Source organism: Oncorhynchus nerka, linkage group LG28 (genome assembly GCF_034236695.1).
Source record: "Oncorhynchus nerka isolate Pitt River linkage group LG28, Oner_Uvic_2.0, whole genome shotgun sequence".
Lineage (NCBI taxonomy): Eukaryota > Metazoa > Chordata > Actinopteri > Salmoniformes > Salmonidae > Oncorhynchus > Oncorhynchus nerka.
The window spans coordinates 3,322,334-3,336,683 of record NC_088423.1 but is presented as its reverse complement, the minus strand read 5'-3'; the positions used below and the strand labels follow the sequence as shown (position 1 = coordinate 3,336,683).

General features: G+C 45.1%; 1 protein-coding gene across 2 annotated transcripts in view; it reads left to right on the top strand.

Annotated features, from left to right (window-relative positions):
* Positions 1 to 14,350, top strand: part of LOC115112837 (protein phosphatase 1 regulatory subunit 21-like) — a 47,850-nt gene that overhangs the window by 578 nt on the left and 32,922 nt on the right. The window contains exons 2-11 of one of the 2 annotated variants that reach the window (XM_029639832.2): positions 851 to 919; positions 3,883 to 4,029; positions 4,315 to 4,419; positions 4,644 to 4,808; positions 5,175 to 5,233; positions 5,980 to 6,074; positions 7,793 to 7,845; positions 7,998 to 8,147; positions 8,633 to 8,823; positions 8,923 to 9,059. In XM_029639832.2, coding sequence (XP_029495692.1) covers positions 851 to 919; positions 3,883 to 4,029; positions 4,315 to 4,419; positions 4,644 to 4,808; positions 5,175 to 5,233; positions 5,980 to 6,074; positions 7,793 to 7,845; positions 7,998 to 8,147; positions 8,633 to 8,823; positions 8,923 to 9,059 — 1,171 coding nt within the window. Of the gene's footprint in view, positions 1 to 850; positions 920 to 3,882; positions 4,030 to 4,314; positions 4,420 to 4,643; positions 4,809 to 4,985; positions 5,076 to 5,174; positions 5,234 to 5,979; positions 6,075 to 7,792; positions 7,846 to 7,997; positions 8,148 to 8,632; positions 8,824 to 8,922; positions 9,060 to 14,350 lie in introns of those variants that run through there. The other variant, XM_065012597.1, reaches the window with a different exon arrangement.

Below are 14,350 nucleotides of genomic sequence, written 5' to 3'. Positions count from 1 at the left end.
ATATGTAACGTTCATGGATTGCAAGGAAGGTAGTTAACGTTTGGTAGGTCTACTTATTGACAGACAGGAAGTGAATCGTGAACAGAAGCCACCCTAAACGATTGGTTCTCAATCTTTTTCGGTTAGGGTACCACCGACTGCACAGAAGTAACGTTACCCCGTTGTGCGTTTTACCATTGAGTCTTTTATAGTATCCCCTGTGGATAGGCCAAGTACCCAAAGGGATCCTAGTACCCCTGGTTGGGAACCACTACTCTGAACACAATGTTATACTTGGCTATGTTACACAGCCTGAGTAAAACATGGCCAGCCATGTAATTTAAACTCCTTCATGTTACCCTAACCATAGAAAATTGATTGGTAGCCATGTCAGTAGTACCCATCCTAAAACCCTTTGTAGACATTATTACAATAAATGTCTGTTAACTTGTGACTAGATTTGGTTAATATAAAACCATCCTCGTGACCCACACTTTGTCAGCTGACAGGCAGTGGAGGAAATGCATGGTGTTTCCTTTCTGGCTGTTGTGAAATGACATACCCCCCCTCCTCAGGCCCATATCCGGTTATTTGGAAGAAGCGCTGACATTGTATGTTCCCATATGTGGTGTGTAGTTGCCCAATAATTAGTGACATTTATTCACACAACCTTAGAAAATGTATGTGGAGTTATATTGTTAAATCATGAAATATGGATGAAATCTCACACAAAATCCATAAAATAGCTATGTTGCTTTGCTTTGATGCTGAATTGGCCATTTTGGTCTTTAGAGCTTGTCTGTGTGAACTTTTGGACATTTGTGTGTTGTAGTAGACCTACATCTGTGTCTGTACTCCCATGTCTCCATAGCTCCGGGCCCAGAACCAAGTCTTGAAGAAGGGCGTGGTAGATGAGCAGGCTAGCTCCACCTCTCTGAAGGTACACAACCATTCAGAGCCCACTGGAATAGTTTTGCTCATCTCTCCCTTTCCCCTCAGAAATCCTGGTGAAAGGATTTCTGAAACGAGGGGGAAATAAGCTGGAATGGGACACTCCAACCATGATTTCAATAACAAAAAACAGGGAATTTTGATTGACTTGAAAGGCCTTGTATGCATTCAGTAGGGCTGTGGCACTCATGTTGTCAGCCAGTTATTGTCATGCAAATGACTGCTGGTCTCACGCAAATTAGCATGTTTAGCATCGCCAGACCTCCACCATACACGCTGCTGATGCGCCTTTTTCAACATCTACATTTTTAAAAGGATAATAAATCCATTTAATATACACCGTCACAATAAATCCATTATTTTAGTCAGGTCTAAAGAAATATTATGATATGAAGAAAATGTATTTTCTGGCCTACTGTATGTTCTCTGGCTGTGCGGCATGTCATATAGGCTGTAGGCTTGTTCATTTAGTAGAGAATATATGTTTAAAAGTCTCATGCCATTATTTTATATTATAGGATTTTATTGTAAGAATAATATATACTGAACAAAAATATAAACGTAACATGTAAAGTGTTGGTCCCATTTTTCATAGGAAAATTGTGTATAAATTTGTTTATATCCCTGTTAGTGAGCATTTCTCCTTTGTTAAAATAGTCCATCCACCTGACAGGTGTGTTATATCAATAAGCTTTTTAAACAACATGATCATTACATAAGTGCATCTGTGCTGGGCACAATAAAAGCACATTCTAAAATGTTCAGTGTTATCACACAACATAATGACGCAGATGACTTTTGAATGAGCGTGCAGTTGGTATGCGGACTGCAGGAATTTCCAACAGCGCTGTTGCCAGAGAATTGAATGGGTGAGCTACTCCGGTTTTATAGGGGAGCAGCTGAGAAATACTTGTAGTAGCAGCTGGAATCTTCTTTTTAGTGGCAACCATCAAAACTCTGCTTTCACACAGGACTGCATATAGAAATGTCTGGGCTGATAAGGACACTTCACACAGGACTGCATATAGAAATGTCTGGGCTGATAAGGACACTTCACACAGGACTGCATATAGAAATGTCTGGGCTGATAAGGACACTTCACACAGGACTGCATATAGAAATGTCTGGGCTGATAAGGACACTTCACACAGGACTGCATATAGAAATGTCTGGGCTGATAAGGACACTTCACACAGGACTGCATATAGATATGTCTGGGCTGATAAGGACACTTCACACAGGACTGCATATAGAAATGTCTGGGCTGATAAGGACACTTCACACAGGACTGCATATAGATATGTCTGGGCTGATAAGGACACTTCACACAGGACTGCATATAGAAATGTCTGGGCTTATAAGGACACTTCACACAGGACTGCATATAGAAATGTCTGGGCTGATAAGGACACTTCACACAGGACTGCATATAGAAATGTCTGGGCTGATAAGGACACTTCACACAGGACTGCATATAGATATGTCTGGGCTGATAAGGACACTTATTTCACTCCACGCATCCACCACTGTTTGAGGAGCATGCAGGCTCTCGCTGTGCGACAGGTGATATTCTGCCCAAACTCTGTATGCCAGGGGCTCTTCAACCATGTTCCTGTATTTACCCAATACTTGATTTGGGAAACCAAGTGAAATCTTTTTGGGATCATCGATAGTAACATGTTTTCATTTCATTTTAAACACATTTAATGAAACTGTTGACAACCCCCATCTCTGCACGCTTGAGAAAGGAATGAAGGAGAAGGAAACACAGTGGTGAGATATTCTGTGTCTAAAGGTAATGTGTCAGCTTATTAATTATGAAAATATAAAAATGCCCTGACTAGGCTATTCAAAAGGTAACCAGTCCATCCAGTATGCATAATAATACAGTCCACACTCAAGGGGACGACTAGAATAAGTTTAATTTGAGTAGGGGCCAGACCAATCATGTACCAAAGATGACATAAATCTAAAACAAAAAGGTTTTTCTGCTGTGTGTAATATGCAGTAGGCAATAAGGCATTGTATTGTTACATTTTTAAATGATTTATGTTGGGCTTCTCATATAGGCCTATGCGTATAGCTCTTCTAAATGCAACGTCTTAAATGCTTTAAATTAATCTTCACCTAGGCAGGGTAGCCTAGTGGTTAGAGCGTTGGACTAGTAACCGGAAGGTTGCAAGTTCAAACCCCCGAGCTGACTAGGTACAAAATCTGTTGTTCTGCCCCTGAACAGGCAGTTAACCCACTGTTCCTAGGCCGTCATTGAAAATAAGAATTTGTTCTTAACTGACTTGCCTAGTTAAATAAAGGTAAAAATTTTTTTTTTTTTTAAAGTGCTGTCCATTGTGTTTGGCTCTGAAACATCTACAACGAGCATTGCATTTATTTTGGGTTACAGACCTATAGAACAAAATGTACAATGTGGACCCAGAGGATATCACTTGAAAGTATTAATTCAAACTCTTGTTTCCAAAGTGGTCCTTGATGGTAAAAACAACTTCCACTATGTTTTCAATCTGTGGAACTTCTTTCTTCAAATTGATCACAGTGAAGTAAAACATGTAGCCTAACGGTGTGTTTTAAAAGCATGACACTGTTTTGATGATGTGTTTGAGGAGATTTTCCATTTGACTTGTTCTCAACTGGCCTACTTGGTTAAATAAAGGTGGGGGGAAAATGTATCAGTGGTTAGAGGAACAATAGAGCCCTGAGTACCAGGTCATTAACGACCTGATGGTAGTTAGCCAGTTTGGTACTACTAATGCATGATACTACTAGTGCATAGAGGAGATTACAGTGACTCAACGGTCACGTGGAATATGACTGAGGTCATGACACATGATTGCCGGTGTGGCGATAATACGGTCACTGCAACAGCCCTAGCGTTCAGTCAATGGCATTGTATGTTTTGAGCCCTCACTGAGCGTCTTCTCCACCCATACACTACAGGAGCAGATGAAGCAGCGAGAGCAGAGCCTGAGGAAGGTGGAGCAGGAGATGGACAGTCTCTCCTTCAGGAACCAGCAGCTGGCTAAGAGAGTAGAGCTGCTGCAGGAGGAACTGGCTACCAGCCAAGCCAAGGGCCAGAAGAGCAAGGTAGAGACACACTGGTCCTCTTGCTCCGTTGTTAAGGCATGGCGCTAGCAGCGGCAGGATAGTGGGTTTGATTCCCAGGATCACCCATAGGTAAAAAGTTTGCACACATGACTGTAAGTTTCTTTGGATAAAGGCGCCTGCTAAAATGGCAAATATTCGACAAGGAAATGGGCACACCCCACAATCAGACATGTCATTTGGGATGCAAAGTTGATTTGTCGATCAGTGATTCTCATCAGTTCGACTGCAATGTAGTGAATCTCAAAGGTACTTTCTCTCCACCAGAACAAAGGGGACTCCCCCTCCCAGCAGGGCTTGCAGCAGACCCAGAGTGTGTTTGATGAGGACCTGCAGAAGAAGATCCAGGAGAACGAGAGGCTTCACATCCAGGTCTGTCTGAGACATGGGAGTGTATGCATGTATGGACTAGTGTATACCAAGAGACTACTGTTTTGAATATGTGTACATCATTATGTATTTGACCAGTTGCACTTGTGTGCTGGTCTGTTCATGTCTATGGTTGATGATTTTATGATTCTTCATAAAAAAACAAGGTAATGCACAAATAAATATTTTATCCTTGGATGGACAATAAAGTAATTTTCTGTTCTAAGTTTTATGAGGCTGATGAGCAGCACAGGCAGCAGGAGTCTCAGCTGAAGGTCCAGTTGGAGGAGCTGGAGAGAGACCACGAACAGCACCAGGCCATAGTGGACGGACTCACCTCCAAATACATGGACACTATAGAGAGACTGCAGAGTGCCCAGGCCAGACTAGAGGTGAGAGGGTGGGGAGAGTAGTGGACGGACTCACCTCCAAATACATGGACACTATAGAGAGACTGCAGAGTGCCCAGGCCAGACTAGAGGTGAGAGGAGTAGTGGACGGACTCACCTCCAAATACATGGACACTATAGAGAGACTGCAGAGTGCCCAGGCCAGACTAGAGGTGAGAGGGAGGGGAGGTGGGGAGAGTAGTGGACGAACTCGCCTCCAAATACATGGACACTATAGAGAGACTGCAGAGTGCCCAGGCCAGACTAGAGGTGAGGGAGGGGGAATAATTGGAGGAGGAAGAGAGGGGCTAAACTCATGAATTTGTTATTGATGATGTAATACATGATGCCATTTGCTGTGTCTTACAGGTGAAATCCCAGAATCTGGAGAGGGAATCTAATGAGTGCAGAGTTCAGACAGAGGAATGGTAAAAACCTTCTTATATTTCTATAGCAGAAGACTTAAAATGAAGCAATAATGAGGGTTAGAATAATGCATATGTGGGTTGTTGTGAATGGGGTCGCAATTTAGTATGGTCACTGAGCGGTCGTTGACTATTTCTCTCCTCTCCCCTCTCTCAATTCAATGTCAATTTAAGGGCTTTAGTGGCATGGAGAACGTATGTTAACCTTGCCAAAGCTAGGGAAGTAGATAATATACAAAAGTTAAATAAATCATAAAAATGAACAGTAAACATTACACTCACAGAAGTTTCAAAAGAATATACATTACAGACGTCATATTATGTGTATATATACAGTGTTGTAACGATGTGCAAATAGTAAAAAAGGGAACATAAACAAATATGGGTTGTATTTACAATGGTGTTCTTCACTGAGTGCCCTTTTCTTGTAGCATTGGGTCACAAATCCTGCTGCTGTGATGGCACACCGTGGTAAATATCGGAGTTTATCAAAATTGGGATTGTTTTCAATTTCTTTGGATCTGTGTAATCCTGGGGAAATATGTGTCTCTAATATGTTCATACATAGGACAGGAGGTCAGGAAGTGCAGTCACAGTGGTCAGGTATTCTGCCACTGTGTACTCTCTGTTTAGGGCCAAATAGCATTCTAGTTTGCTCTGTTTTTTTTGTTAATTCCTTCCTATGTGTCAAATAATAATTTTTGTTTTCTCATGATTTGGTTGGGTCTAATTGTGTTGCTGTCCTCTAGTCAGCAGCAGTTGAGGAAGTGCCAGTCAGAGCTCAACAGACAGGTGAAACAGAGCAGTTGTGTCATCCAGGAGAAGGTGCCCTTCAACGACACCAGTGAGTACTATGTCACTATGCAACATTTCACCGACCCCGGATAGTGTTCATTAGGAACCAAGCGGAAGACAACAGACTGAAACAGTGAGGGACTACCTGGATGGGTCCAATAAGAACTACTCATTTGTTTTCTGTTGGGGTGTGTGCTCTAATGAACACGACTGTGAAACATCACTGATTGTGAATTATTTGAGAGCACATGTACATGTATATACTACTAATGTTAGTGAATTACATATTTTGGTGAATAATGCCATATTACACTTAAAGACATGCTCGACTAAGTATTTTTTTTAAACCTCCCGCTTTGAGCTGGATTTGTCAATGTGTAGTTCATACATGTGTAATCTATACTGAACAAAAAATATAGACGCAACATGCAACAATTAAAACAGTTTTACTGAGTTAGAGTTGATATAAGGAACTCAGTTCATTGAAATAAATAAATTAGGCCCTAATCTTCGGATTTCACATGACTGGGTGAGGGTTCAGCAATGGTTGGGCCTGGGAGGACATAAGCCCATCCACTTGGGAGTCAGGCCTACCCACTGGGGGAGTAAGGCACAGCCAATTAGAATGAGTTTTTCCCCACAAGGTTTTTATTACAGACCGAAATACTACTCCGTTTCATCAGCTGTCTGGGTGGCTAGTCTCAGATGATCCTGCTGGTGAAGAAGCCGGATGCGGAGGTCTTGGGCTGGCGTGGTTACACGCGGTCTGCAGTTGTGAGGGCCTGGTTGGACGTACTGCCAAATTCTCTAAAACGACCGTGGAGCCGGCTTATGGTAGAGAATTGAACATTAAATTATCTGGCAACCGCTCTGGTGGACATTCCTGCTGTCAGCATGCCAATTGCACGCTTCCTCAACTTAAGACATTTGTCGTTTATATGACAAAACTGCACATTTTACAGGGTTGTCCCCAGCACAAGGTGCACCTGTGTAATCATCTTGATATGCTACACCTGTCATGTGGATGTATTATCTTGGCAAAGGTGAAATGCTCACAAACAGAATTTTAGATAATTTCTGGAATCTTTTATTTAAGCTCATGAAACATGGGACCAACACTTTACATGTTTATTTTTGTTCAGTATCTGAGCAGAATTACTGTCTAACCTCAGTTAACCATTAAATCCCTAGTTTGAAAGCGACTGTTAACTGGAAGATGTGCCGTGTCATTTTCCCCACGTGGACTAGCCCCCTAGCAATTAGATTTCTAGCCGATGAGCTTCAGCCCTTCGCCATTTTGAGTGACAGCCAGCAAGATGCACACACAGCAGAGAGAGAACGATGACGTGGTGCATATCTGTTCATGTGACGAAGTACACAATTTTCTGGGACCATTTTTGTCTCGTGACCACTACTTCCAGAGCTAAAAAGTATACAAAAGTACTGGAGAATCTCTTTAACATCTATCTCACTGATGCTGTAGGAAGAGGCACACTGAAGCACTGTCTAATGCATCATGCTATGATTACAGAGGCCATGTTCAAGTCAAACGCTAGAGCCCTGTTCTCCTCTCTGCTCAGTGTCCTGGTTAGATAGATGACTTACTTAGTCCTTATAAAAATGCTATATGAAGTACAGCGCGATGACATGCCGTCATTCAGCGCATTAAACTGCTTTAAGCCAGTTAGTAAGTAAATCATTTAAACTTTTTGTCACCCTGAAATCTCTCCTTTAAACCCCCCCCCCCCCCCCCCCCCTTTTCTCCAGAATTCAGTGACTACAACAGCCTCAATGTTCCACCACACAACAAAAGACACCAGGTGAGAGGAAGCCCTGTAGTAATATCCAGTATTATTCAATTATGTCCTTGAATTTTATAGAACAGATGGTTCTCAAACCTCCATTGTCAGCGTGAATATGTGGTCCAGAGTTTTGGTAGTAATCTTCTCTCGCTCCCTGTCCTTTCCTCCAGTTGAAGGCCCGGGACGTGGCAGGTCAGGCCCTAGGCTTCGTCCAGGACATAGTGGTGGCTCTGTTAAACTTCCACTCCTACACAGAGCAGAGGGTGCACATCTACCCCCTGGATTCCTCTATCGAACCCATCTCACCACTCAACCAAAAGGTGAGGACACACAATGTCTCCACCTCGACATCCTTTAAATGGACCAACAGCAATTAGTACATCCATTTTTGGACTTGTAAATGAATAATCTATACCTATTGGTTCTTGCTTAGTTCAACTGTTGTACCCCTTGAGAACCCAGAGTATAAGCTTGTTTACTCAAATGTTTGCAAACAGTTAATGTTAACAAACACTATATAGCCTCAGAACATGATTAAAACTATAATGTTGATATCATGGATGCCCAGTCTTTGCATCTATAGCTCTGTCTATGAATTTGAGTTGTTACATTTCTCCAGCCCCTCTCTCAGCTTTTTACCCAATTAGTGGTGGGGACAAAGCTTTATTGTTTATACTGCTGATTTGCCGCTTTAAACATATTACATGTTAAAATGTTTAGTCCTTTAGCAGATGTTCTTATCCATAGTGACTTACAACAATATGTGCTTTCGTCTGAAGTACGTAAGATGTTCTCTTCTCCCCAGTTCTCCCAGTATCTACATGAGAATGCAGCCTATGTGCGCCCCCTGGAGGAAGGACTAGTGCAACTACACCAGAGCATCACAGAGGACACAGTAACAGTACTGGAGACTGTGGGGAAACTGAAGGACTTTGCTGATCATTTCACATCCTACACCCACTTTCTGCAGAAGATTCTACCATACCAGCTCAAAAGGTCTGTATTCTTTACATTATAGGTGTGTGTATGTGTGTATTTACATCTAACGGGGTGGGTGGGTATTTTCCTCCTCATCCTCCTCTATTCTCCCCCCAGTCTGGAGGAAGAGTGCAGGGCTCCTTTGTGTACCTCCTCTCTCATCTCTAAGAACCAGGAGCTGCAGAGTGGCATGAAGAGAATCACGTCAGTGTTCGACAAACTACACAGCTACATCATCCTACTGGCCTTACCTAGTGAGTTGTATCATCCTACTGGCCTTACCTAGTGAGTTGTATCATCCTACTGGCCTTAGCTAGGGAGTTGTATCATCCTACTGGCCTTAGCTAGGGAGTTGTATCATCCTACTGGCCTTAGCTAGGGAGTTGTATCATCCTACTGGCCTTAGCTAGGGAGTTGTCGTCCCACTGGCCTTAGCTAGGGAGTTGTCGTCCCACTGGCCTTAGCTAGGGAGTTGTCGTCCCACTGGCCTTAGCTAGGGAGTTGTCGTCCCACTGGCCTTAGCTAGGGAGTTGTCGTCCCACTGGCCTTAGCTAGGGAGTTGTCGTCCCACTGGCCTTAGCTAGGGAGTTGTCGTCCCACTGGCCTTAGCTAGGGAGTTGTCGTCCCACTGGCCTTAGCTAGGGAGTTGTCGTCCCACTGGCCTTAGCTAGGGAGTTGTCGTCCCACTGGCCTTAGCTAGGGAGTTGTCGTCCCACTGGCCTTAGCTAGGGAGTTGTCGTCCCACTGGCCTTAGCTAGGGAGTTGTCGTCCCACTGGCCTTAGCTAGGGAGTTGTCGTCCCACTGGCCTTAGCTAGGGAGTTGTCGTCCCACTGGCCTTAGCTAGGGAGTTGTCGTCCCACTGGCCTTAGCTAGGGAGTTGTCGTCCCACTGGCCTTAGCTAGGGAGTTGTCGTCCCACTGGCCTTAGCTAGGGAGTTGTCGTCCCACTGGCCTTAGCTAGGGAGTTGTCGTCCCACTGGCCTTAGCTAGGGAGTTGTCGTCCCACTGGCCCTAGCTAGGGAGTTGTCGTCCCACTGGCCCTAGCTAGGGAGTTGTCGTCCCACTGGCCCTAGCTAGGGAGTTGTCGTCCCACTGGCCCTAGCTAGGGAGTTGTCGTCCCACTGGCCCTAGCTAGGGAGTTGTCGTCCCACTGGCCCTAGCTAGGGAGTTGTCGTCCCACTGGCCCTAGCTAGGGAGTTGTCGTCCCACTGGCCCTAGCTAGGGAGTTGTCGTCCCACTGGCCCTAGCTAGGGAGTTGTCGTCCCACTGGCCCTAGCTAGGAGTTGTCGTCCCACTGGCCCTAGCTAGGGAGTTGTCGTCCCACTGGCCCTAGCTAGGGAGTTGTCGTCCCACTGGCCCTAGCTAGGGAGTTGTCGTCCCACTGGCCCTAGCTAGGGAGTTGTCGTCCCACTGGCCCTAGCTAGGGAGTTGTCGTCCCACTGGCCCTAGCTAGGGAGTTGTGTCGTCCCACTGGCCCTAGCTAGGGAGTTGTGTCGTCCCACTGGCCCTAGCTAGGGAGTTGTGTCGTCCCACTGGCCCTAGCTAGGGAGTTGTGTCGTCCCACTGGCCCTAGCTAGGGAGTTGTGTCGTCCCACTGGCCCTAGCTAGGGAGTTGTGTCGTCCCACTGGCCCTAGCTAGGGAGTTGTGTCGTCCCACTGGCCCTAGCTAGGGAGTTGTGTCGTCCCACTGGCCCTAGCTAGGGAGTTGTGTCGTCCCACTGGCCCTAGCTAGGGAGTTGTGTCGTCCCACTGGCCCTAGCTAGGGAGTTGTGTCGTCCCACTGGCCCTAGCTAGGGAGTTGTGTCGTCCCACTGGCCCTAGCTAGGGAGTTGTGTCGTCCCACTGGCCCTAGCTAGGGAGTTGTGTCGTCCCACTGGCCCTAGCTAGGGAGTTGTGTCGTCCCACTGGCCCTAGCTAGGGAGTTGTGTCGTCCCACTGGCCCTAGCTAGGGAGTTGTGTCGTCCCACTGGCCCTAGCTAGGGAGTTGTGTCGTCCCACTGGCCCTAGCTAGGGAGTTGTGTCGTCCCACTGGCCCTAGCTAGGGAGTTGTGTCGTCCCACTGGCCCTAGCTAGGGAGTTGTGTCGTCCCACTGGCCCTAGCTAGGGAGTTGTGTCGTCCCACTGGCCCTAGCTAGGGAGTTGTGTCGTCCCACTGGCCCTAGCTAGGGAGTTGTGTCGTCCCACTGGCCCTAGCTAGGGAGTTGTGTCGTCCCACTGGCCCTAGCTAGGGAGTTGTGTCGTCCCACTGGCCCTAGCTAGGGAGTTGTGTCGTCCCACTGGCCCTAGCTAGGGAGTTGTGTCGTCCCACTGGCCCTAGCTAGGGAGTTGTGTCGTCCCACTGGCCCTAGCTAGGGAGTTGTGTCGTCCCACTGGCCCTAGCTAGGGAGTTGTGTCGTCCCACTGGCCCTAGCTAGGGAGTTGTGTCGTCCCACTGGCCCTAGCTAGGGAGTTGTGTCGTCCCACTGGCCCTAGCTAGGGAGTTGTGTCGTCCCACTGGCCCTAGCTAGGGAGTTGTGTCGTCCCACTGGCCCTAGCTAGGGAGTTGCATCGCCTTCAGAAAGTATTCACACCCCTTGACTTATTCCACATTTTGTTGTGTTACAGACTGAATTTCAAATGGTTTCAATTTAGATTTCTTGTCACTGTCCTACACACAATACCCCATAATGTCAAAGTGGAAATATGTTTTTAAACAGTTTTATAAATGAATTAAAAATGAAAAGCTGAAATGTCTTGAGTCTAAGTATTCAAGCCCTTTGTTATGGCAAGTCTAAATAAGTTCAGGAGTAAATGTTTACTTAACAAATCAAGTAATACGTTGCATGGACTCCCTCTGTGTGCAATAATAGTTTTTAACATGATTTTTTTTAATGACTATCTCATCTCTGTATCCCACACATACAATTATCTGTAAGGTCCCTCAGTCGAGCAGTGAATTTGTAACACAGATTCCACCACAAAGACTAGGTAGGTTTTCCAATGCCTCACAAAGAAGGGCACCTATTGGTAGATGGGTTAAAAATAAATAAAGAGTAGACATTGAATATCCCTTTGTAATTAATTACACTTTAGATGGTATCAGTACACCCAGTCACTACAAGGATACAGGCATCCTTCATAACTCAGTTACCGGAGAGGAAGGAAACTGCTCAGGGATTTCACCATGAGGCCAATGGTGACTTTAAAACAGTTATGGCTGTGATAGGAGAAAACTAAGGATGTGTCAACATTGTAGTTACTCCACAATACCAACCTTATTGACAGAGTGAAAAGAAGGAAGCCTGTAGAGAATAAACATATTTCAAAACATGCATCCTGTTTGTAATATGGCACTAACATAATACTGCAGAAAATGTGACCATGTTATGGGTATGCTTGTAAACATTAACAGCTGGGGTGTTTTTTCAGGATAAAAAGAAACTGAATGGACCTAAACACAGGCAAAATCCTAGAGGAAAACCTGATCCAAAACATGCACCTGGTTTACAATGAGGCACGAAAGTAAAACTGCAAAAAAAAAGTGGCAAAGAAATCTACTTATGTTTGTTGCAAACCCAATACAACACATTACATTACATTTAAGTCATTTAGCAGACGCTCTTATCCAGAGCGACTTACAAATTGGTGCGTTCACCTTAAGACATCCAGTGGAACAGCCACTTTACAATAGTGCATCTAAATCTTTTAAGGGGGGGTGAGAAGGATTACTTTATCCTATCCTAGGTATTCCTGAAAGAGGTGGGGTTTCAGGTGTCTCCGGAAGGTGGTGATTGACTCCGCTGTCCTGGCGTCGTGAGGGAGTTTGTTCCACCATTGGGGGGCCAGAGCAGCGAACAGTTTTGACTGGGCTGCGCGGGAACTGTACTTCCTCAGTGGTAGGGAGGCGAGCAGGCCAGAGGTGGATGAACGCAGTGCCCTTGTTTGGGTGTAGGGCCTGATCAGAGCCTGGAGGTACTGAGGTGCCGTTCCCCTCACAGCTCCGTAGGCAAGCACCATGGTCTTGTAGCGGATGCGAGCTTCAACTGGAAGCCAGTGGAGAGAGCGGAGGAGCGGGGTGACGTGAGAGAACTTGGGAAGGTTGAACACCAGACGGGCTGCGGCGTTCTGGATGAGTTGTAGGGGTTTAATGGCACAGGCAGGGAGCCCAGCCAACAGCGAGTTGCAGTAATCCAGACGGGAGATGACAAGTGCCTGGATTAGGACCTGCGCCGCTTCCTGTGTGAGGCAGGGTCGTACTCTGCGGATGTTGTAGAGCATGAACCTACAAGAACGGGCCACCGCCTTGATGTTAGTTGAGAACGACAGGGTGTTGTCCACACAATGGAGTTACACTCGCTACTGAGTACCACTCTACATATTTTCAAGCATGGTGGTGGCTGCATCATGTTATTGGTATGCTTGTCATTTGCAAGGACTAGAGTTTATGATAGAAATAAAGAGTAGAGCTAAGCACATGCAAAATCCTAGAGGAAAACCTGGTTCAGTCTGCTTTCCACCAGACACTGGGAGAGGAATTCACCTTTTGCCAGCACAATAACATAAACACAAGGCCAAATCTACACTGGAGTTGCTTACCGAGTGTCCGAGTTAAAGTTGACTTAAATCTACTTGATAATCTTTTGCAAGATCTGAAAATGGTTGTCTAGCAATAATGAACAATCAATTTGACAGAGCTTGAAGAATTTAGAAAAGAATAATGGGGAAAAAATGTTGCACAATCCAGGTGTGGAAAGCTCTTAAGACTTACCCAGAAAGACTCGAGCTGTAATCGCTGCCAAAGGTGCCTGTACATAGTATTGACTCGGGGCGTGAATACTCATCTAAATTAAGTCTTTCTGTATTTAATGTTCAATAAAGTTGCAAACATTTCTAAAAACATGTTTTCACTTTGTCATTATAGGGTATTGTGTGTAGATGGGTGAGGGGAGAACATTTTATTTAATACATTTTAAATTCAGGCTGTAAGACAACAAAATGTGGAATAAGTCAAGGGATATGAATACTTTTTGAAAGCACTGTATCTCAGCCCACTGGCTTAACCTAGGAAATGCTTTAAGAAAGTATTCAGACCAATACACTTCCACATTGTGTTACGTTACAGCCTTGTTCTAAAATTTATTTTAGGCAAAGCGTCAATACAGGACTAAAATAAATAAAATCTCTACTCATACTACTCTGACACTCATCAGATGTGGCAGGGCTTGCAAAATATCACAGACGACAAAGGGAAGCACAGCCGAGAGCAGCCCAGTGACACGAGCCTACTAGACAACCTAAATAACTTCTATGATCGCTTCGATGCAAATGACACTTAAACATGCATGATGAGAACATCAGCTGTTCCTGGATGACTGTGTAACCACGCTCTCCACAGCCGAAGTGAGTAAGGTCTTTAATCAGGTTAACATTCACAAGTCCACAGGGCCAGACGTATTACCAGGACGTGTACTCCGAGCATGCGCTCACATCTAGCCATGAAATGCTTTGAAAGGCTAGTCATGGCTCACATCGACACCATTATCCCAGAAACCCTAGACCCACTCCA